The following is a 19,932-nucleotide window of genomic DNA, read 5'->3' on the forward strand; positions in this document are numbered from 1 at the left end:
ATCTCTCCTGCTAGATGTCTGCTATTTCCCCTCTCCCCACTCTCCCATTCCCCAGCCCCTGCCCTTGGCCCAGATACCTACTCACCAAGTGATGCATTAACCCTTTTCCTCCCTGGGAAGTGATGACCCGCAGGTCGGGCTTGCGGCTGGGAGCTCCAAGCTGGGCGCTGTGGGTAGGCGGGGGTGGAGACTTGGCAGGGATGACCTTGTTTAGGCTGTTGCCATTGGCCACAGGGAGGAGGCCAGGGGAAGCCCGAGCACTGACATAGCCATTTCCTGGAGAAGTGACAAGATGAGGGTAAAAGGCGAAACACGGGCCTACCCTACTCCTCAGCCTTGTTAACTTCCCCATGCCAGTATGCCAGTACTGTCACCCAGAACCTCTCAAAGCCATGATAAGGTTTTGAGTGGGTGCTGAGCTATCTCATATTACCTAAAACCTTCCTGTCTTGGGAATAAGGAGAGGACAATACCCCTTACTAATCATTGGGTTTGTTCCCCTGCCTCCAAGATGCATGTGATGTGGTAGGTGGTGGAGGGAGCTCTGAGGTTGGTGGGAAGAACTGGAAAGCAACCAATGCCTCTGGCCCCCGCAATGGCCAGGAGGTTCTTCTGCAACAAGCTTCTCCCCACGTTTTCTCTTCTTTGTTCTCCACAGGGAACAAGTCCAGTTCTTTCAGATCCCACAATCTGCCCCAGACAGGACCCACAATGACCAGGACAGGGAAAGGGTAGCAGTCTGGAATCTGGGCCTCAGTGAGAAGCCTGATCACCAGGACAAACTACCAACCACTCAGACTGCTCCCTCTGCCATGAGCTGGGATGCTGTGATTTGCATCAGTACATGACAAGTTGTTCACAACTTGGGGGAGACAAGCCATTCGCTGGTGGTAATGGAGTTATTGGCACTGGTGACTGATAGAACAGCCACCACCACAATTAGCCTGGTAATAATAAGCAGAATAACTATCTTTTACATTTGGTCCCACTCCACAATCTACACAGACCTTCCACACACATTATCTCATTTAATCCTCACATTAACCCTGTAAGATGGACAGGACACGTATCATTAGTCCTGTTTACAGAAGAGGAAACTTAAGCCTGATTGGGAGAGGTGTAATAACTTGACCAGGGCCACGCAGCTGGCTGGAGGCCAAGCCAGGGCTCTCACCAACTTTCCACATGCTGGACTTGAGGGCCTACAAGTACTAATATTTCCTTAAGGTCTGCAAGCACTTCTCTGGCCTTCTGCTTGGAGAGGTAGGGGTATTCACCAATTCTCCCAATTTCCTGACCCCAACACACAATTATTGCTGGGGAGGTATTATATGGTGACTGAGGCTGAGCTGGGGTATTCTGAGGTCCAAGGATGTGGGAGTGACCACAGTCAAAAATGCCACCTTGCTCTGTCCCCTAAGAGCACACTGTTGTCCTGGAAGTGTATGCCTGCTTCCATCCCAATTCCCAGATCACTTTGGGAATGGCAGGAATGTCAGGGTGACGTCAATGGTGACATTCGAAGTCTCAGTCACCCAGCTGGACAACGGCTCAGGGCAGGAGGGGCTGTCAGCTGCCAGGGGTTGGGGGGAGGTGCGGGGGAGCAGCCTTTCTTCAGTGGCTTATGCATGTGATGTGTGTTCACAAGTACACATCTAAGGTCTAGATATTTCCATAGGAGTGAGAATGTGCATGTGTGTGAACGCAAGTGTGAGTGTGTGTGTGAGTCTGTGCCTACTGTTTGTCTAGGCAACGCCAAGCATTCTCATCCTCCACAGCCACCCAACTGGAAAGACTTGGATCTTCCCCCTGGTCCATCTTCACAGTTTGTCCAGAATTCTGTGAGCCTACATCTCTGCTGATCCTCCATACCAATCACTGCTACAGACAACAAAATCCGTAGGCTTAAAAATCTTCTGACTCTAATTCAGGTCCTGGGATCCTCCTCTCCTCTAATGTAGGTCCTTCTTGGTCCTTGGACCCCTGAGGCCACTGAGCAGGCAGACCTCCCCATCCCCAGGTAAAAAGACAGCTGAACTCACCGACAGGGCTAGGGCAGGCGCCATTAGCACTGTTGAGGTCTCCCCCCAGCATGGCCCCTGGAGGAGAAACAGAACCATGATGAGCTAACAGGACTCCCCCTTCTAGAGTGAGTCTTGGGGGCTGAACAGGAAGAGGGGATCCCAGGAGAAGGAGTCACAGTCCCTTCCCTCAGGAGCCACACAAATGGGAATGCTGTGGTGGGTGAAGGAAATACTCCCTGTTGAAAATGGAGTCCCAAAGCTGCCATCACACCTCATTTCCACCTCACATACCCACCTACCAGCTCACTTACCCGCACTAGCTGGCCGCTGGGGCAGGCCGGGAGACACACTGTTCCTCTGCAGTGCTGGCTGCTGGGGGGACAGGAGCCGTGGGTCCGTGAGGGATGATGTCACCAGGGAAGGAGTGACCAGGGAGCTGCTGGGATTGCTGAACTGCAGTGAGCTCTGATTGGACACGGGCACCGTGACAGGCATGGCAAAGTTGGGGGCCGGGACAGCTGACTAGACAGAAAGACGGAGTGGCAGGGTCAAGCCAGGTCGACCCCTTATCCTGGACCCACTTTGCCTGGGAGGGCAGACAAGGGCTCTTCTAGTTTCTGGGCTGTGCATCCTAAGGCCAGCAGCTCAAGCTCTGCCCTGGGCCCTCCTGGAGTCCTGCCTGCCACTCCCACCAAGGAAGAACATTGGTGGGAATGCTTCGGGATCCAGCTCTGGCCCAGAGAATGAGAACAAGGCTCTCCTCACTGCAGACAGGACCAGGGACACCCCCTAGTGGAGGAGGGTTAGTCCTCAGCCAGGCAGGACACACCGGGAGCATGTTAGAGGCCCTGAATACAGACCCAGATCCACACACACAGCTGTTAAAGGCCTGCACCATGGGTCGGGGCATCATTTCACTTGCAGTCTCTCATCTATCTGGCCTGCTGCAGAGGAGTTCACACCCACCTCACTGCTTACCCATTAGCAGTACTGCTTCCCCTAAACAACACGGAGTGTCTTAGGCTGGGGCATCAGAGCAGGCCCAAGGGGGCCTCTCCCCCAAAAAGATCTGAACAAAGTGCACACTCTACTTTCTTGTCCTCTAAGGATCTCATGTCATCTACACACTTCTTGCTGGTGAGGGAGACACTACAGACCACTCTGGATTATGCTTCATTCAAGATGAGTCTCAGCAAGGGTCACAGGTTTATCATGACCAAGGTCAGAAGTTCCTCAGTGGTTACTACTAGCCCCAGCGTGGCTCAGAGCGGGACATCCATCAGAGGCAGCCGAGGGCCGGGCGCGAAGCCACACCATGCACCACAGGGAGGCTCTCCTCCATGCGACTACTCACGGCCAGTCTATAACTCTGCATCATTTTATCAAACTCCTCGTCTATCTTTTTATATTTCTCTTCCGTCTGGGGGGTCAGGGCAAACACCTCGTCCACCTCAGGGCTCTCACATTCCCTGTGCTTCTTGTGCAGCGCCTGGGGGGAGGGGCCGGAAGGGGGAGCCGACAGAGAGAGAGTGAGTGGGGCTCACCCCGTAGCGCCGGAAGAGCCCGTCCAGCTCCTCGCTGGCGCGCCGGTACTTGTCCTCCAGCAGGGGGCTCTGTTCCAGTGAGTCCTCCCCGTCGGGCTCTGGGCTGTCGCAGCCGTTGAAGCCCTTCTTCCTCAGGGTCTGTAACCGCACCACTACCATCAGTGGGGTGAGGGTCCTCCCCTGTTCACCTGCTCTGAGTTCCTTCCAGCCCTTGTCTAAGATCCCCCTACTTTTCCCCAACCTCCTTCCTCAGGGTTACCAGCATCTCCCTGGCCCCCTCTCTCAATGTTACCCTCCCCTCCCCACTGACAATGCCTCCTGGGGCACTGTGTGAAGATCAGCTTGCTGGGGGGAGGCATCAGAATATGGGGATCACTTGGAGGTGGGCCTAACCCAGGGAGTGCACTTGGCATGGAGACATGTGCTTCCAAGGTGACAGGTGGGGAGGGGGCCCTTCAGGGGGAGGGGAAGCTGAAGAGCTGGTTCCCTGGACCAGCCCCTGCCTGACCACCTTTTGGTGAGCCCTGGCCAGAAGGCACTGAGCATTCCCCAGGGGGAGGTAGTCAGGGTGGCTTTGCCCTTCCCAGTCCCTGGGCTCTGCTTAGGAGAAGAAGGAGGAGAGAGAAATAGAGATGGAGACACAGAAGGAGAAGAATGAGATGTGGAAAAGCAAAGAGGGAACTAGCCCTTACTGAATTCCTACTGTGTACCACTCCAGACTCTGTCCTTGCCCAGAGGACAGAGTTTGTCACACATACCCACTGTGGTGACCAAAAAAAGTGGAGGCACACCTGGTGGGTCTGCAGCAGCTCCCAAAGCTGCCCTCTCCATTTTCAAAATATCTTTACAGAGACTTGCTTTGTCTTTTAAATGAATGTAAATTTTACATTCTAGTCTAGAGTAAATCTGTTTTCTCTAACATAAAAATTAAAAAATTTTTTCCAAGGGCTGGCCCGTGGCTCACTTGGGAGAGTGTGGTGCGGACAATACCAAGTCAAGGGTTAAGATCCCCTTACCAGTCATCTTTAAAAAAAAAAAAAAAAATTCTTCCAAATCTCTGAGTAGGCCTGTGGCTTCCTGGGCACGGGCACAAGTTCTGTACCCCCAAGGTGTATGCAGCTCAGTGTGACAAGCAGGAACTGGGCTGTTTCATTTAATTCACACAGCAACCTTCAAAGCAGCCACTGGCCCCATTTTGTGGAGGTGGACACCAAGGCTCAGGGAGGCCAAACCATCTGTCCAAGGCCATGTGGCCAATAAAAGCCACAGCTGAATTCCAAAGCGTGTCCTTCAATAGTTCACAATGTCGGCTCTCTTTGAAACAGAAAATATAGCCACAGGGACCCACAAGGAACAGAGACAGAGCAGGAGAGATGGAAACAAAGAGGGAGACAAAAAAAGAAGAGTCAGATGCAGGAGCAGACCAAAGGATGGAGAAAGGGGGAAAGAGACAGAGAGAAAAAGAGAGAGAGAGAACTGGAGAGAAGACAGGGCAGAGAGGTATTATGTCATGCCTGACGGACATGAAGACTGATTCTCAGAGAGAGCAGCCCCTCCCAACAGCTAGGCAGCCCAGGTGTGGGCCTGCTCACCCGTACTGCCCTTCCTTTCTCCTCTGGCCCTGGGTTTGTGTGAGAGCATGTGGGTTTACTTGTGTGTGTGCATAGATGAGGGGTCGCAAAGGGCAGGTACACAGATGCATGTGCACAGGTAGGTTTGTGTGTATGGGCTGCATGGGCACGTGCCCATGTGGAGGCACGCAGGGGTGGTGTCTGTGTGCACAGGCCCACCTCAATGATGTCAGCGTTGGTACGGCTCTCATGAGGCTCATTGTATTCCGTGTACTTGAGCAGCACCTTGTCCATGTCAGTGCTGGCATACTGGAACAGCTTGTTGGAGTGGTTGAAGATGATAAGTGCGATCTCGCAGTCGCATAGCACGCTCAGCTCGTAAGCCTTCTTCATCAGCCCAAACTTCCGCTTGGTGAATGTCACCTGCAGGAGGGCGGATGGGCAGCCGGGTCTGGCTAAGTCAAGGCCTACCCAGGAGTCCTGGCCTACAGCAGCTGGGTATAGCCCCTATCCTCAGGAGCCTCCATTCGCAGGGTGACATAGCCCCTGCTCTCAGGAGTCCCTGGCCTGGTCAAGGAACAGGCTAGCACCCTCTGCCAACACATGGCCAAGACACAGACCAGAGCCAATTCAATGAAGGGAGAGGATTTAGATGAACAGAACTCTACACCTCTGTGCTGGGAGCTATGAAGCGGTCAATGGGGAAGAAGAGAAGGGCTTCCTAGGGTGAGAAGAGGGGAAGGATTCATTTTGGAAAAGAGGGAGTGCCTGGGCATGGCCTAAGGCTTGCATATGGCTTCTGTATGGGGGCACAGGTCCATCTGGTTGCAGCAACAGATGGCCTCGGAGTCCTGGGACACAGGGTTCTAAAAGCTGCAATGAGGTGAGGAATCCTCTTCTCCCAACTCAGCCCTTCCCCTTCTGTAATAGCTTCTACAGTCTCCCCTCTTTCAGGAAGCCCTCTTGGACTATCTGGAAGGAGTAGAGGCAGAGGCCAGTTCCCAGCCCTCACCCCACTGTGGCTCTAGGACTTCCTCACCTGTCGGTTCCGCTCATCGGTGATTCGCTGGATCTGAATCTTTTTCCTCCCCATCTTCTCTGGGGGTCCTCAGTGCTAGGGAGGGGAGGGGCTTGCTGGGTAGCAGGTCTCAGCACACCTTACACTGTGCTCATGAACGGTCTGGGACCAGTGCTCAGTTCATGGTCTGCAGGACACCTTCTGCACAGATTCCTGGGAGGAGAGGGTCATAAGAGGACTGTCAGCCCCCATACCCCCAGCCCTGCTCCTGGGGACATGGGCCAGGCTCACAGCATCCCTGGAAGAGGCTGGCAGAGTTTGAGCCCCACCCTCAAGATGAAGCAATGCTGGCTACCTGAGGCAATGGCATGCCACCGCCAGGCACAAGCTGGAACTCACACCAGGGCCCAGGATGGTGGTCCAGTCTCTTTCTACGTGGTTGCTGCCCTCACACTCTAGATCAGACAGAATACATGCTGCTCCCTGGTTTCTAAGGGTCTGTGTCTTGGAGAATGCCCCATACCTCCTTCTCCCCAAAGCTTGCTTGGAGTAGAGACACCTGGGCTCTCCAGCTGGCCCGGTGGCCTAAGAAGAGTGGTTCCCATTCTGGAGCCTGGTGTGGAAAGCATGCTGGGTGAACACCTGCCCAATCAGTAGACAGCAAGCATGGCATACAAGAAGCCAGGATGGGCTTTCTCTGAGGCCCTGACTTAAAAAGCAGTGGTCCCCATACCAGGCTCATGGAACCTGGGACTTGGAGTCCCATAGTGGGCCTTGGGCTGCAGAACCCCTATCTCCCTTCAAACAGAGTACTTCCACACCAATCCATTTTACTTAGTGGGCCTTGGCCTAAATTTGTTTTTCTTTCTTTCTTTTTTTTTTTTGGTGGCTGGCCAGTATGGGGATCTGAACCCTTGATCTTGGTGTTATAACACCATGCTCAAACCAAGCTCTAACCAACTGAGCAAACCGGCCAGCCTCGGCCTAAAAGTTTTGTTTGAAGAAAGTGTTCTGCTGCTTAAAACAAACAAACAAACAAACAAACAAACAAACAAACAAACAAACAAACTACTCCTCTAGACCAGAGGTCAGCAAATTTCTTCTGTAAAGGGCCAAATAGTAAATATCTCAGGCTTTGCAAGCCACAGAGTCTGTTGCAACTACTCAGCTCCGCCATTGTAGCACGAAAGCAGCTGACGGCAACACGTAAACGAAAGACGGTAGCTGTGATCCAATAAAACTCTACAAAACAGGCACAGGCCAGATGTGGCCTAAGGGTCATGGTTTGCCAACTCCTGCGCTAGAAGTAGGGGCCAAGTCTAGCACCCAAGCTCAGTCTAAGAGCTACTACTTCCCAAACTTGTACACCTTGAGGCACACAGAGATAATATAAGGCCAACTGAAATACAGTGGCAAGGCCACTGGCAGCCAGGGGGATGCTGTGCCTACAAAGGCTGAGTGAGCCCTCAGGGACTGGAAGGGCCTTGGTGGGATGGAGGCACGAGATAACCTCAGGGCCCCTCCAGCTCTGTGATTCCACTGGGAGATGCTGGAGAAGGGCAGTGAGCAGGGGACCCATGCTTTCTAAAGCCACTCTAGTTGGGTCCTGGGAGGAGCCTAGACCAGAGAAGTCCAGCCCTCTCCTCCAGGGTTCCCCTTCCATATAGACCCTGCCCAGAGACCCCATTGAAGAGTCCAGGGAGGTGAGTCCCAGCCTCTATGTGCCCTTCCCCCTCCCCCAACCTAGGCAGAATTGTTGCTGGGATGTTTGATGAAAGGGACCCCTCCCCACACCCCTGACTGCCACTGCCAATGGCTGCTGAGTTTCCCTCAGCTTTTCCAGCCCCATTCCACATGGCCCCTTAGATACCACAATAGATGCCAAAGTTCAGCCTTGGCATCTTGGCCATGGAAGGAATGAGGGAAGGGAAGGTGGGGACTTGGGAGGAGCCAGGACTAACCCTCCCCATCTTCCCCATTACCGGGACTGTCCCTCAGGCTTTCCCCAGCCCAGATGGAAAGAGAGCTTCTGCTCTGTCCATACATAGATATTTACAGAAAACAATGAAACAGCTCTCTCCCTGCTTGTTGAAGGAACTTTCACCCCTCTTGCTCTTCCCAGAGAGGGATGCCAACACCCCACTTCCTCTCCTCCTTGTCCTCAAGGTGCTCCATGGGCCATGGCCCTCCTACTCTCCCTCTGTGTACTCCCCCACCCCCAACCCTGGGATAACATCAACATCAGCCCATCCAGCCCTGAGTTGCCCAGCAGACACCTAGGCCCAGAACCAGCTCCAGCCACCCCATTCCTCACTTGGGACCCCAATCTCTGCCAGACACACATTGCAAAGGCTCCAGCCCAAGGATTTCAGCTCTTCTGCTTCCCAGTGCAAGCCCAAGTCCATTCTTCCTAGGGTTATGGTGGTGTGGGCTTGGCAGGGAAGGTGGAGAGGGCACACAGCGGGCAAGGGGTGTGGAGCTATGATGAGTTGGCTTTTTAAATGAGATTCTCTGGCCTGGCCTTGAAAACCCCAATCTAGACTGGTAACTACTGCACTCCTCTGGCTTACAGCGTCTACCTTCCCTTTTTCCGCCATTTTATTATCTTCCTCTCACCACCTCTTGTTCATTAGCAAATTCTTGCTGAAATGTAACCTCTATCAGCTTATAGCCAATACTGCTTTTTCCTCCAAGTTGAAGAAAATCCTCTTTGTTCTCATGACCCTCAGAAAAGTCACTCTTGCAATCTTTCTAGCACTTATCACAAGTTAATTATAACTTAACTAATTACAATTCTGTACTTCTATTTAATGCTTGGCTCCCCTATGAAACTGAAGCTTCATGAGGGCAAGAACAGTACTTTATACTTGTAAGAAGAAGTTCAAGAAATGTCTGTTGAAAGGAAGAAGAGATTATTTTATTGTTGTGAAGTCCTTCTTGCAGTCTAAACTCTGTCAGTCCTGCTGCCATGCCAACTCCTCTTACTCTGTGCAGCTAGAACCCTTCCTCTCCCAGCTGCTCCTGAAGACTGTCCTTTGGACACCATCCACCCTCCAACATCCCCTACCACCTCAATCCTCAACCCTCCCCACCCTCAGGTTGGCTGGTACAGAGGGTGAGACTCTATAAAGTCTTCTAAGGAGCAGCCCTGAGCACATGGAGATAGAGAGGATGGGGTTGCTTAGGCAACTGTCGCCTGGCAACCAGCTCCCTGGCTGATCTCCTACCCCCCCCACCCCCGCCTCATGCTGGGGGAGCTGGGATGTGAGAGGGATCAGGGCTGAGAAGGCAGGGAATCCACAGAGACCCATTGAGCATCCTCTGATAGAGAGAAATCAGGGTTAAAAAGATCAGGCTCCATCTATCCCCTCTCCCTGTCAAAGTAATCCAAAGTACTTTTATAATTCCCAGCGTCCCAGGGCCCTTTCCCCATTGCTGCTCCCACCTCTGCACCAACACTGGCAGAGGAGATGTCCCTGCCGTGGGTAGTCCTTCCTCCTATCTAACCAGGAGCCCTACTACAAAGCAGGTTCAGTCTGTACTAACCTCTTTCTCCTTCTGCTATCCATTCTACGTTGTTGCAGGGTCTTTGAAAGCCCTGGGGCAAGAACATGAACTCAACCGTGACTTTGGAAGGGGTGGCTGGGGCCTAGGTGGTCAGAAAGGAGCCTAAACTGACCCTATCCAAGGTGTGGAGGCCTATCCTGTCCAAGCTTCCCTCCTAACAAATTAGGGAGATTTTAATGAACACCTGGACCTTCTTAATTAGCCCTCTGCCTAATTACCTAACCAAATGCCAGGAGCCACAGGCCTCGGCATCTGCTCTCCAGATGTGAGCCTCCTCCCACCTGGGCCTGGCCCCATTCCTCTTCTCCTTTCCTGCCTGTTCCTCTTCTAGGAAGCCCTCTCACATAACCTGGCCCTTGGCTGCTTCTCCTCTAACCCTCTCTCCTTTGCTCTGCCTGGTATCTGGAGCCCAGGGCTTGGGAGGACTTGGGCTGCCAAAGAGATAGGGGGTGTGCCAGGATGGCCTTCCTGCTCTGATGGCTCCAATGCCTGCCCAATCCTGACCTCAGGCTATAGCTATGACTCCTAGGGCTGACAGCATCTGTGTCACCAAAGTATCCCTTGGAGGCTCCAGCTACCTGACTCTGATTCACCTCTGTCTCCCTGGACAGGGCAGGGTTGGGCAGGGCAGACCGCTTGGGAGGCGAGGGGTAGGGGCAGACAGAGGCATGGCTTTCCTAATGGAGAGGACAGCTGGGCTAGCCTCAGAGAGGCAGGCACAGACCCAGTGTCTGTGGAGAAGGGTGGTTGTGAGAAGCTTCACAAATGGACAGCAGGGAGGATGCGGAGCAAGAGGCCCACCCTTGACAAGGAGGAGGACCTGAGGGGACCAAAGACCATGGTGGATCCAGAAGGACCCCCCACACACATACACACAGCCATTTTTCCAAGCTGAGCTATAGACCCAGTAGGAACCTGAGGGTCATGTTTATATGTAAATGAGGTACAAATGATATGCAAAATGTACCCTAAAGGGGGACTGGTTTGGAGGGGGCATGGGAGAAGAAACAGGCCCCTGCCTCCCCAGTGTAACACCTCTTGGTACCTGAGCAATATTCAAACCATTCTCAGGTTTCAGAATGATGCTATCTCAGTTCCTGTGTGAGGGTGGCCTGGGGCCAGTGGGGGGGGGCTGAGGGGGAGCGGTCAGGGCTGCCTCCCAGGAGCTGCAGCTGCAGCAGGGCTGAGCAGGGCTCTCCTTCCTGCGGAGCTGCAGGAACAGTCCTTTCCACTGGCTAGACTCCATCCCTCTCTCCTCGTCAGGAGAATACCTATTTTTCCTCCTCCCTCACACCCTTCCACTCACATCCACCCTCTGTCCCAGTGGCCCCAAGTCTCAGAGAAACTGTAGGGAATCTGCTTCCAGAGCTCCCCACCACTGCAGGTCAAAATAGAGATGCCCAGAGAGGCTGAGTGAGCAGGCCCCATGTCACAGAGCGATGGTGAGAAAGGGAGCTCTCATTAGATGGGCCTTCATCCCTCCCCGCAGGCTGCTCGGGGCTGCAGGCTTTGGACTGGAGGGGAAGGCAGGAGGCGCTGGAGACAGCTGTCATCCCTCCTCCCGCCCCTTCCCTGTGGCTGGGCTGCAGGGCATGAAATAAGCAGCAGGCGCTGGGGGAGGGGGTGACAATCCAATCCACCTGTCACCCCCACAGTCAGGCGGCCTCAAGCAGCCTGCTCACTAACGAGGGAGGAGGCGTGGGTGAGGGAGACGCAGAGGGGGATGGCAGAGGGGGACAGACACACAGACACAGGAAAGAAGACAAAAGAGGCAGCCAAGTCAGAAGGCAGAGTGTGGGGCAGGGGCGGAGGCAGAGACTGACTAGTAGAGGGCCACAGGAGAGAGGGAGAGGCAGGAGAAAGAGACAAAGATTCAGAGAGAAGCAGCAGAGAACAAGAGACAGGTTCAACAATGCTCACAGGACTCTGCCTCTAGGTCGCACTAGGAAAATAACTTGACAGGACACCATCCCTGCCCTCTGAGAACCTGCAGTCCAGCCAAGAGACAGACAAGGGAGGGGCAGTCCCACCCAGGGCAAGGGCAGGGATAAGCAATAGGGCCCGTTGGTCCTGGACTGGGCCCAGACTCGGCCCCTGGGCAGGAGCATCAAGGCTCTCCCAGGTGTGGGCGCCCAAGGGCAGGCAGGCCCCGAGAGGGGGCAGAGGTGAGCACCAAAGACCAGGGCTGCGAGGGTCAATCCCCTGGGTCCTGCCACAATTTCCATCCTACCCCCAGGGCTGCTCACAACCTTCCTAGTCATTCTCTCTGAATCTCAGCCCTGGGACCTCTTCCCTCAAGGCTGAGGAGGTCTTGGAGACGGGGAGGGGAGGTGAACCCCGTGACTCCCCCAAATACCCAGGCAAGAGGGTCCAGGGGCATTTTTCTGTGGTTCACACAGGGAGCCCTTCCCTCACAAAGGAAGTGGGGGCATTACCCTTCTTAAGTCTGAGCAAAGGCAGTGCTTGGGGTCTCACCTAGTCCTCCTCTACCCCATACACAGCCCAATTCTCACATCTCCCGCTGCAGGGCCTGTTTCCCACCCCTGCGCCTGGGCCTCTCTCTGGTCTTCCTCTTCTGCTTTATTCCCTCTGTCCTCTCTCTGTGCCTGCCCCCCTCCCATGTCAGCCTCTTTTCTTCACCCCAGAGTGCTTCTAGGGTCAGTTCAGAAAAGGCAGGGCCCCAGCCCCAACCCTTCAAAGTTCTGTCTGGCAGGCTCACTATCCAAACTCCTGGTTCCCACCATCTTCCCTCCCTCAGGGACTCCCCTCCCCCAGCCCAGCAGCCTCAGGGCTGGGCAGGGGCTATTTTTAGCCAGGGCACTGAGCTAATTTTAACTCACCAACAAGGGACCTGGGGGCAGGCTGTTGGACTGGTAGGGGAGGCAGTCCAGGAAAGCTGGGCCTGGGGCAGGGATGGTCTCAGGTCCAACGCAGCCTAGGAGCACAAGTGGGGGTCAGGCACTGCAGTCTCAGCTTAAGGGACAGAACCGAACTGCCAGGAGGAGAAACTGGAGTGGGAGCATGGCTGGGAGCCCTCCCCCCAGCTTCCACTGGAGAACTCTCCTGTGCCCCACCCTAGGCTTCCCGCCCTCTTCTCCCTGGCAAATCTCCTGGGATGGGGTCATCCTGTTCTCTGCCTCTCCAGTGAAGGTCTGTCTCCTGAGCCTCCTCCACTTCTTCCTCACCCCAGCTTGTCCTTCCTGTAGTCTAGCTCTCATCCTTCCTGTGGCTGCTATGAGACTGTATGGCTATGGCTCCCTACAGAGGCAGCAGTCTGACCCCCAGGCTCCAGCACCTCCCACCCCAGCTCTACCCTTCCCCTCATGGCTTTTGGGCTAGCTCCCAGGTAACAACCGTACCCCACAAGTTCCTTAGAGCCACCCAGACTGATCTCAGGAAGTATATGGGGGGCCACAGGAGACTGAGTCCCAGTAGGAAGAAAGTGAGAGAGGGCAATGAACAGTCCAGGGAAATATGGGGGCTCTGGGCTGGGGTTCTGGATGTCTGTATTCTAGTCCCTGGTCTGGCTCTAACTCACCGTGTGACCTTGAATAAGTCACTGCCCCCTCCAGACTTCACCCCATTGGCCAGTATAGTGGGTAGCTGGAGTGGGCGAAGTACCCCAAGTGCCCTTTCCGCCCACACATTCTGTTCCTGTGTTCTTTGAAGGGGCCCAAAAGGAAATGAGGTCAGGATTGTGTGATTCCATGGAGAGGTAACTGAAGCATGGCCTTGTTGGGTCCATCGTTCTCCAGCTGTGGGGGAAAGGCAATATGGAGGCCAGAGGAGAATAGGGATGGGGCTGATGGAGGGGGACATGTTTTCTGAACAGTAACTCCACAACAGATGGCCAAGGGCTGACAGAGGCCCATGGCGAGACACACAGGCCCTTGTGGCAGAGGTTCAGCCATCCCAATCCCCTCATACACCTGGAATGCCTATCAAATCCAAGGCTTGAGGACTCTTGCTTCTGGTTGTTGAGCAGTGACTAGCCCAAGGTCACTGTCATGGTTGCTGGTGGGGCCAGTTCTGGAACCCAAGCCTGAGCCATGCTTCATGCTCCACCCCAACAGGCCTAGCAAGCAGCAATGACTCACTACCACTCATTTGCACGGGGATTTGCATACTGTCTCTGACCTTATTCCTTCAGGCTCAACTTCCCATTCCAGGTTCTGGGCCACCCCCACGAGGATCCCTAGGCACTTACAGACCCCAGGCCTCTGGTCCCTTCTTTCTCCTTCAGAAAGCATTCCGAAATTTATAAATACCCCCCGGGTTGATACAGTCTAGAGCTCTTCGTCCAGCTGGGTCCTCTACTCTTGTCCATGCAGGGATTGGGGGTGGTGATGAAATCATGAGGAATAAGCAAGCACTGCAGCTAGAAGAATTTGGTAAGGCTCGTGGGGTAAAGTGGGGGGGATATGCCACTGCCTGGGGGTTCCCCAGGAAAAGAATCCCATTTGCCTCTTTAGTGCCAAGGTTAGGGCAGCAGCAGTAGGATGAGGGTGAGCTGTCCTTTACTTCTATTTCTATCCCCATTTCTAAAACCCACCCACAGAGTGCAGAATGAGAGGAAATAGCCTAGTGCAGCTGGGAAGATAGATGCAAGACTACAGAGCGGACTTCTCATGGTGAGTCCCTGGACTCAAAGTAGTCTCTGGGGCTCAAATTTACTTTGTCAGAAGCCAACCAACCAAGCATGGGCAGCTGGTGACAGGTGTGGAGGCCCCAGCATTGTATTCCAACCAATGGGAGCTAGCAGTCAGTCCCTTACCTACCGGGAGGTCTGACCTCCATTTGTCTAGTTATAGTATCTACACTTCTAGCCATGCCCTCTGAAACAAGGAATCTCAGCCATGGTCCCCTATCCTGGGAAGTCCTTCCTGCTATCTAACTGCCATCCTTCCCAGTGTAGCCAATCCTTCTACTGCAACCTAAGTCCATTTCAGTCATCTAGACAAGTGTGGTAGATGGGGGCCCCTGGCTATCAGAAGCCTCGATTGAGGGGAGGTGGGGGCGGTTGGGACGGTTAGTGTGTCACCTTCCACCTCCCCACCCAACTTCCCTCTGGGGTCTCAGGAGACAGAAGTGAAAGTGGCAGCTGGGGCCCTGAGGGCGGGTCAACTTGAAAGCCGTTGGGATAAGCATAATGCCACCAGTGCTGGGTCTGGCTGGCCTGTCATTGCAGCGGGTGGGCTGATGGTTAGATCAGGGGAGGGACTTCCCATGGAAATGAGGGCAAGGGGTAATGATGAGCATGGGCCCCTGGCCAAAGGAAGAGTAGGCTAATGAGGAAAAAATGGAGAGAGGCAGGCAGTTGACAGTCTCAGAAGGGCACTCTCTTCCAGGGCAGTGGTTTGTCCCCTTGTTTAAAACAGCAAGATCCTTTCTTCTCATCCACAGCAAAGAGACAGGACTTCTCTGGCTGAAGAGGGTATGCGCTCTGGTTGCTGGGACATGAGGGCAAGGAAAGAGGGGTGGGGACTTAGGTCCTAAGGCCTGGGCCTTCAGACTGGACAGCACCAATTTTAAAGGAAGGGGAGGTGAAGGGTCAGAATATGAAGTGTTCACCTACAGTTATGACAGGGGACCTGAAAGAGGCCAATCCAATCAGGGAAAGCAAATCCTCCTAGAGACATCATGACCTCAAGAAGCCACCAAGGATTTAAAGGGGCCACTCAGGGCAATGGCTGGGTCTCCTTCTGACTCAAAGGACAGTCCTCTAAGCCCCTGGCAGGGGAGGGAGGGCAGGCATCGTGGATGTGTGGGCCTGCTGAGGCGGCCAGCCAGGCAGCTCTTACAGGATTAGCTTGCTGCTTTCAGGAAAGGTGCCAGGTGAGGCTAAGATGCCCAGCCAGATGGAGGGGGGCCCTGGTGGGTGGGGGGTGGGGAACAGTACTTGCACAAGGCTATGCAAATACATGTGTCCAGATTTGTGCCACTCACCAATACCTGGTTTCTCACCCTTTCATGAGAACACTTTGCAAAGACCCTTCTGATTTCTGTCAGCAAGGACCTCTGCCTACCAAGATTTCCCTGCCATTCTTATGATCTGGAGCTATCCTTCCTCTGAGGGGGAAGTCCTGCCTGTTGTCTACTCTCAATCCCTTTGCTATACTTTACAACCAGGGCCCCACCCCTAGGAACAGGCGAGGGGGCCAAGGGGTTCCTCTCTCTCCCACCCCCTCAGCTCCCCACCCCCTGGCTGACAGGTGGGAGAGACAAGAGGGAGCAGCTGGGCCAGGACACCTGTCCCCACCCAGCCAGCATGGGCCCCATGGGCCTGCCATGGGGTTACGGGGAGTCAGCATACAGGCAAGCAGAAGTGGGGGCTGGAAGAAAGGGGCTCAGAAGTCAAGGAGAGAAGTGATAGGAAGCACCCCCTTCAAGATCAGCCCATCCTGGCCTACCCCCAACCATCATCCCTCATTAAACACATAACCTACGCATGCTGCGAAGGGAAAAATTTGAGGTTTGAGGCAATCTGTCAAGCCCCTTGACTCCATGGCCCTCATCCCCGCTTACCCCATCCTCCTGCCATGCCTTTTCCCTTTAGACTTGTGATGGACTCTCTTTCATCCTTTTTTCACCTAATCCTCAACCCCAGGTATTTGCTGGTGGGGTTGGGGGCAAGGAAATCGTGAGGAATAAGCAAGCATGCAGCCAGACAGATCCAGTAAGACTCATGGGGTGAAGTGTGGAGGGGCAGGTTCTGAGACAAGGAGACAGCTGGATGGGAAGAGCAGGGCTGGGCTCTCCCCAGGGCTCATCCCAGGGTCAAACTGAACCTGAGGGGACCTCCAGGCCTCCTCAGTCCCTACCTGGACACCAGAGGAACTTCCCGCCCCCACCCCCACTTCTAGGCAAGTCCCGGGCCAGGCTGGGGCTGAAGGTATGGAAGACAGGTGCAACCACTTTCTGAGCAGCCTTCACATGCTTTCCCACTGAACCTTCTTCCCTTCCCTTCCCATGTGAGACAGATACCTCATCTCCCTTTCACAGATATGGAAACCAACTCAGAGATGGTCAGGGACTTGCCCAAGGTCACCATGAATAAGTGACAGAGGTAGACTGACTGCTTAGCACACTGCTTCCCCTCATGACCTGTACTGAGAGCAGGGGAGGGGTCTCCCTCCATCTGGGAGTTAGAGCACACTGCTTCCAGGACAGATTCCCCAACTCTAGGCCTGAGAATGTTGGCTATGCCTCTGCCTTCAGACAAGCCCAGGCTCTTGTAGTCTAAGCCTTCCCATTGCAGCCTCTCTCCTCACCCATCCTGTGCAGCAGCTCAAGGCGGTACTAATCGGGACCAGGAGGGGTCTCTGAGTGTCATTTGTCCCTGCTCTCATACCCTTGCTTCGGGGGCTTTCTCCCATGACACTCACATCAGAAGACAATACCTTCTCAGGGAATCAAAGCAATATCCCCCCTCAACTTTCCAGCAAACCCCAATTCTCTGTCCTCTGCCAGTAGAAGCTGGATGTATGGCTGTGTTGTGGCTGATGTCGCCCTATCTGTCCATGATTACAGCAGGCAGGCTGGAGCTTAGACTTCAGGAAGAACTTCCCAGTAGAGCTAGGTTGTGGAGAGAGAGCTCTAACTTGGCCTGAAAAAGGAGGAGATCTCAGAGCCCTTTCTTCTCCAGTGGCTGTGCAGAAAGGCCTTGACCAGGTTTACTCTTCCCTGCAATTTCTCCTCTTCCTTCTCTCAGGTCTCTTTGGACCTCCTTTCCATTGCCCCTCCTGCAGGGCAAGATCCCTCCTTCCACCTCAGACAAAAGCCCTTAACAACACTTCATAACTGGGAAAGCTTGAGTAGGTCACTTAAATTTCTGAGCCTCAGTTTCCCCACTGGTGAAAAACAGTTTTGGAGAGCAATAAGTAGTCTTCATATATTACATGCCCAGCATAGAGTTTGGCACACAGGGACACACAAATAAATGTTTTCTTCCTCCAGCCTCCAGGGAACTCAATAGTTTTAGTTTTTGGTTTCCAAAGTATATTGGAAAATTGGGTGATTGGGGTAATGCCTGAGGGTTAGGCTCCCTTGACCAAGGGGGCAAAAAAAACCTCCTACATGCTTTCCTGGTTTGCCCAACTCTAGGGGAGTGGCCAAAGGCACTAAGCCAAGGTCAGTGACCAGGCCTAGAGCCCAGAGCCTACTGGGAGGGTAAGTTTAAATGAGTAAATATGGTCCCGCCTGGGTGTGGCCAGTGGCAGGCCACAGCTTCAGACAAATCCCTCCCCTCCTGGCCTACAGCAGAAAGGAGAGAGATGAGATGGCAGGCACAACTGCCCCGCATTGTCAGGGTCCTGTGCAGAGTCAATGAACGCATCCCCCTGTCTGCACAACAGCCCGGGCTGGCCAGAAGCATGGCTTGGCTCCCAGTAAGGGGAAGTTGTGGCCTTGGCCTCAGGAGAAAGAAAGTCAGATGTGGAGGGCCTTGGGGGTCAACTAGGCCAAGGATCTGCCCCCCAAATGCCTGAGGATTCAGATGCAGCCTTCATACCTCAGAATGTCCTTGCTCATCAGTGTGAGTGGGGAGGACAACAGAGACCAGCGACAAACCACCAAAACACCCAGATGTTCTGTTCACCGAAAGGCGAAACTCCCGTACATCTGGAAAGCTGAGGAGTGACTTAACCAAGGACACACGGTGTGAGGGGCAGAGGCAGGCTGGGCCAAGACCACAGAGAGGGATAGATAGCGGAGAAGGGATAAGAAGTAGGGATGGAAGTCAGCCAGGACTCCTCAACTCACAAACCATGCTCTTTATTTCGCAGACGGAGCTCTGTCTGCCCATCTGTGGTCTAACCTCAATCCCTCCTGCTCCAGTTAACTCTTCTCTCTTCAGAGCTCTTGCCATGCCCTTCGCCTTCTTGCCTCCGGTCCCCTCACCCCATCCCCTCTCCAATCCTTTAATCATCTTTGTCATTCACTACCCCCAACCCCCACAGGGCAGCAGCTGCTCTGTGGGTGTCTACAGACCAGTGTATATGTGCTGCAGACCTTCACACATGTGTGCCACTAGATGCTGCAGACCTACCAGGTGCTTCTTGGCATGCCAGTCTACACAAGACCCCCATCCAGCCTCCCCTGCTGAGGGAAAGGTGCCCAAAGGCTAGCTCTCCCACAGCTCCAGGACAAACTCTCCTCAGAATACCTTCAGCCCCAGGAAGGGGGAAAGAAGAGAAAATAAGTATTCCAGGAGCCAAATGTGAGCACCAACCCCACTAGGCCAAAGGTCAAGGCCTTTCTGCACAGCTACTGGAGAAGAAAGGGCTATGAGATCTCCTCCTTTTTCAGGCCAAGTTAGAGCTCTCTCTCCACAACCTAGCTCTACTGGGAAGTTCTTCCTGAAGTCTAAGCTCCATCCTGCCTGCTGTAATCATGGACAGATAGGGCGACATCAACCACAACATAGCCAAACATCCAGCTTCTAGAACAGAGCTCTTAGCACCCAATACCATCCTCTCGCTCCATGAGTCAGTCACCAAACTGGGACAGAAGGACAGACGGTTAGCCAGACTCTGGCCCCATGACTGGCTCATAAAAGCCACCAGCGATTACAGTGATGCTGCGGCTGTGCTGGCCCTGCCACCATCTCCTCCTTCCCTGTAAAAGGGAGATAATTGCCTCAAACCAGTTGGCCTCGGAGAGCCTGGAGAGTCACAGCCATGGTCCCAAGGGGTGTGGAGAACCCTGCCACCACAGTGCCACAAGTGCCGGAATCTGACGCTTGATGATAGGTTCTAGGTCCACATCTGAGCCTCATACCCACTTACAGAACCTGGGTGAACACCAACTACAACCTGTGTCCAAGAGGTCAAGACCTGTTTTATACACACCCCATCAATTCCTCTTCTTCAGTAAGGCCACCATTCTCCAGACTAGAAAGGCAGAGAAGCAGGGGGCCTGGCTCAAATACAAGGAGGGAAATGTGGGACCCAACATTTGTCCCTGTACTCCCCTTGCCCCCATGGAGGTACACAGGTGGGTGGAAAAGTGTCCAACAAGGGCTCACAGCAGGCTAAGCACTGAGTCTAGACCCAGTGCCAACTAGGGAGGGCAGGGGGCCCAGATGGCCAGGAAGAGAAGGTTGACAGGATGGGCAGAGGTCCAGGCCTCTCTGGGGGCATAAAAGCCAGGGACACCCACAGCACAGGGACCTTCTCAAGGCAGGATCAGAGGAGAAGGGTGGGAAGGGC

The 19,932-nt window shown here is 54.0% G+C and overlaps 1 protein-coding gene across 7 annotated transcripts in view; it reads right to left on the minus strand.

The window, feature by feature from the left end:
• Positions 1-19,932, minus strand: part of MEF2D (myocyte enhancer factor 2D) — a 33,586-nt gene that overhangs the window by 10,792 nt on the left and 2,862 nt on the right. For 3 of the 7 annotated variants that reach the window (XM_063105652.1, XM_063105646.1, XM_063105648.1), the window contains exons 2-7: positions 6,179-6,370; positions 5,359-5,562; positions 3,569-3,706; positions 2,336-2,546; positions 2,043-2,099; positions 86-276 (exon numbers count right to left, since the gene is read on the minus strand). In XM_063105652.1, coding sequence (XP_062961722.1) covers positions 86-276; positions 2,043-2,099; positions 2,336-2,546; positions 3,569-3,706; positions 5,359-5,562; positions 6,179-6,232 — 855 coding nt within the window. In that variant the 5' untranslated portion in view covers positions 6,233-6,370. Of the gene's footprint in view, positions 1-85; positions 277-2,042; positions 2,100-2,335; positions 2,547-3,378; positions 3,514-3,568; positions 3,707-5,358; positions 5,563-6,178; positions 6,371-12,564; positions 12,660-19,932 lie in introns of all 7 variants that reach the window. The other 4 variants (XM_063105653.1, XM_063105649.1, XM_063105651.1 and 1 more) reach the window with 2 other exon arrangements.

Source organism: Cynocephalus volans, chromosome 8, assembly GCF_027409185.1.
Source record: "Cynocephalus volans isolate mCynVol1 chromosome 8, mCynVol1.pri, whole genome shotgun sequence".
In the NCBI taxonomy this organism is placed as follows: Eukaryota; Metazoa; Chordata; class Mammalia; order Dermoptera; family Cynocephalidae; genus Cynocephalus; species Cynocephalus volans.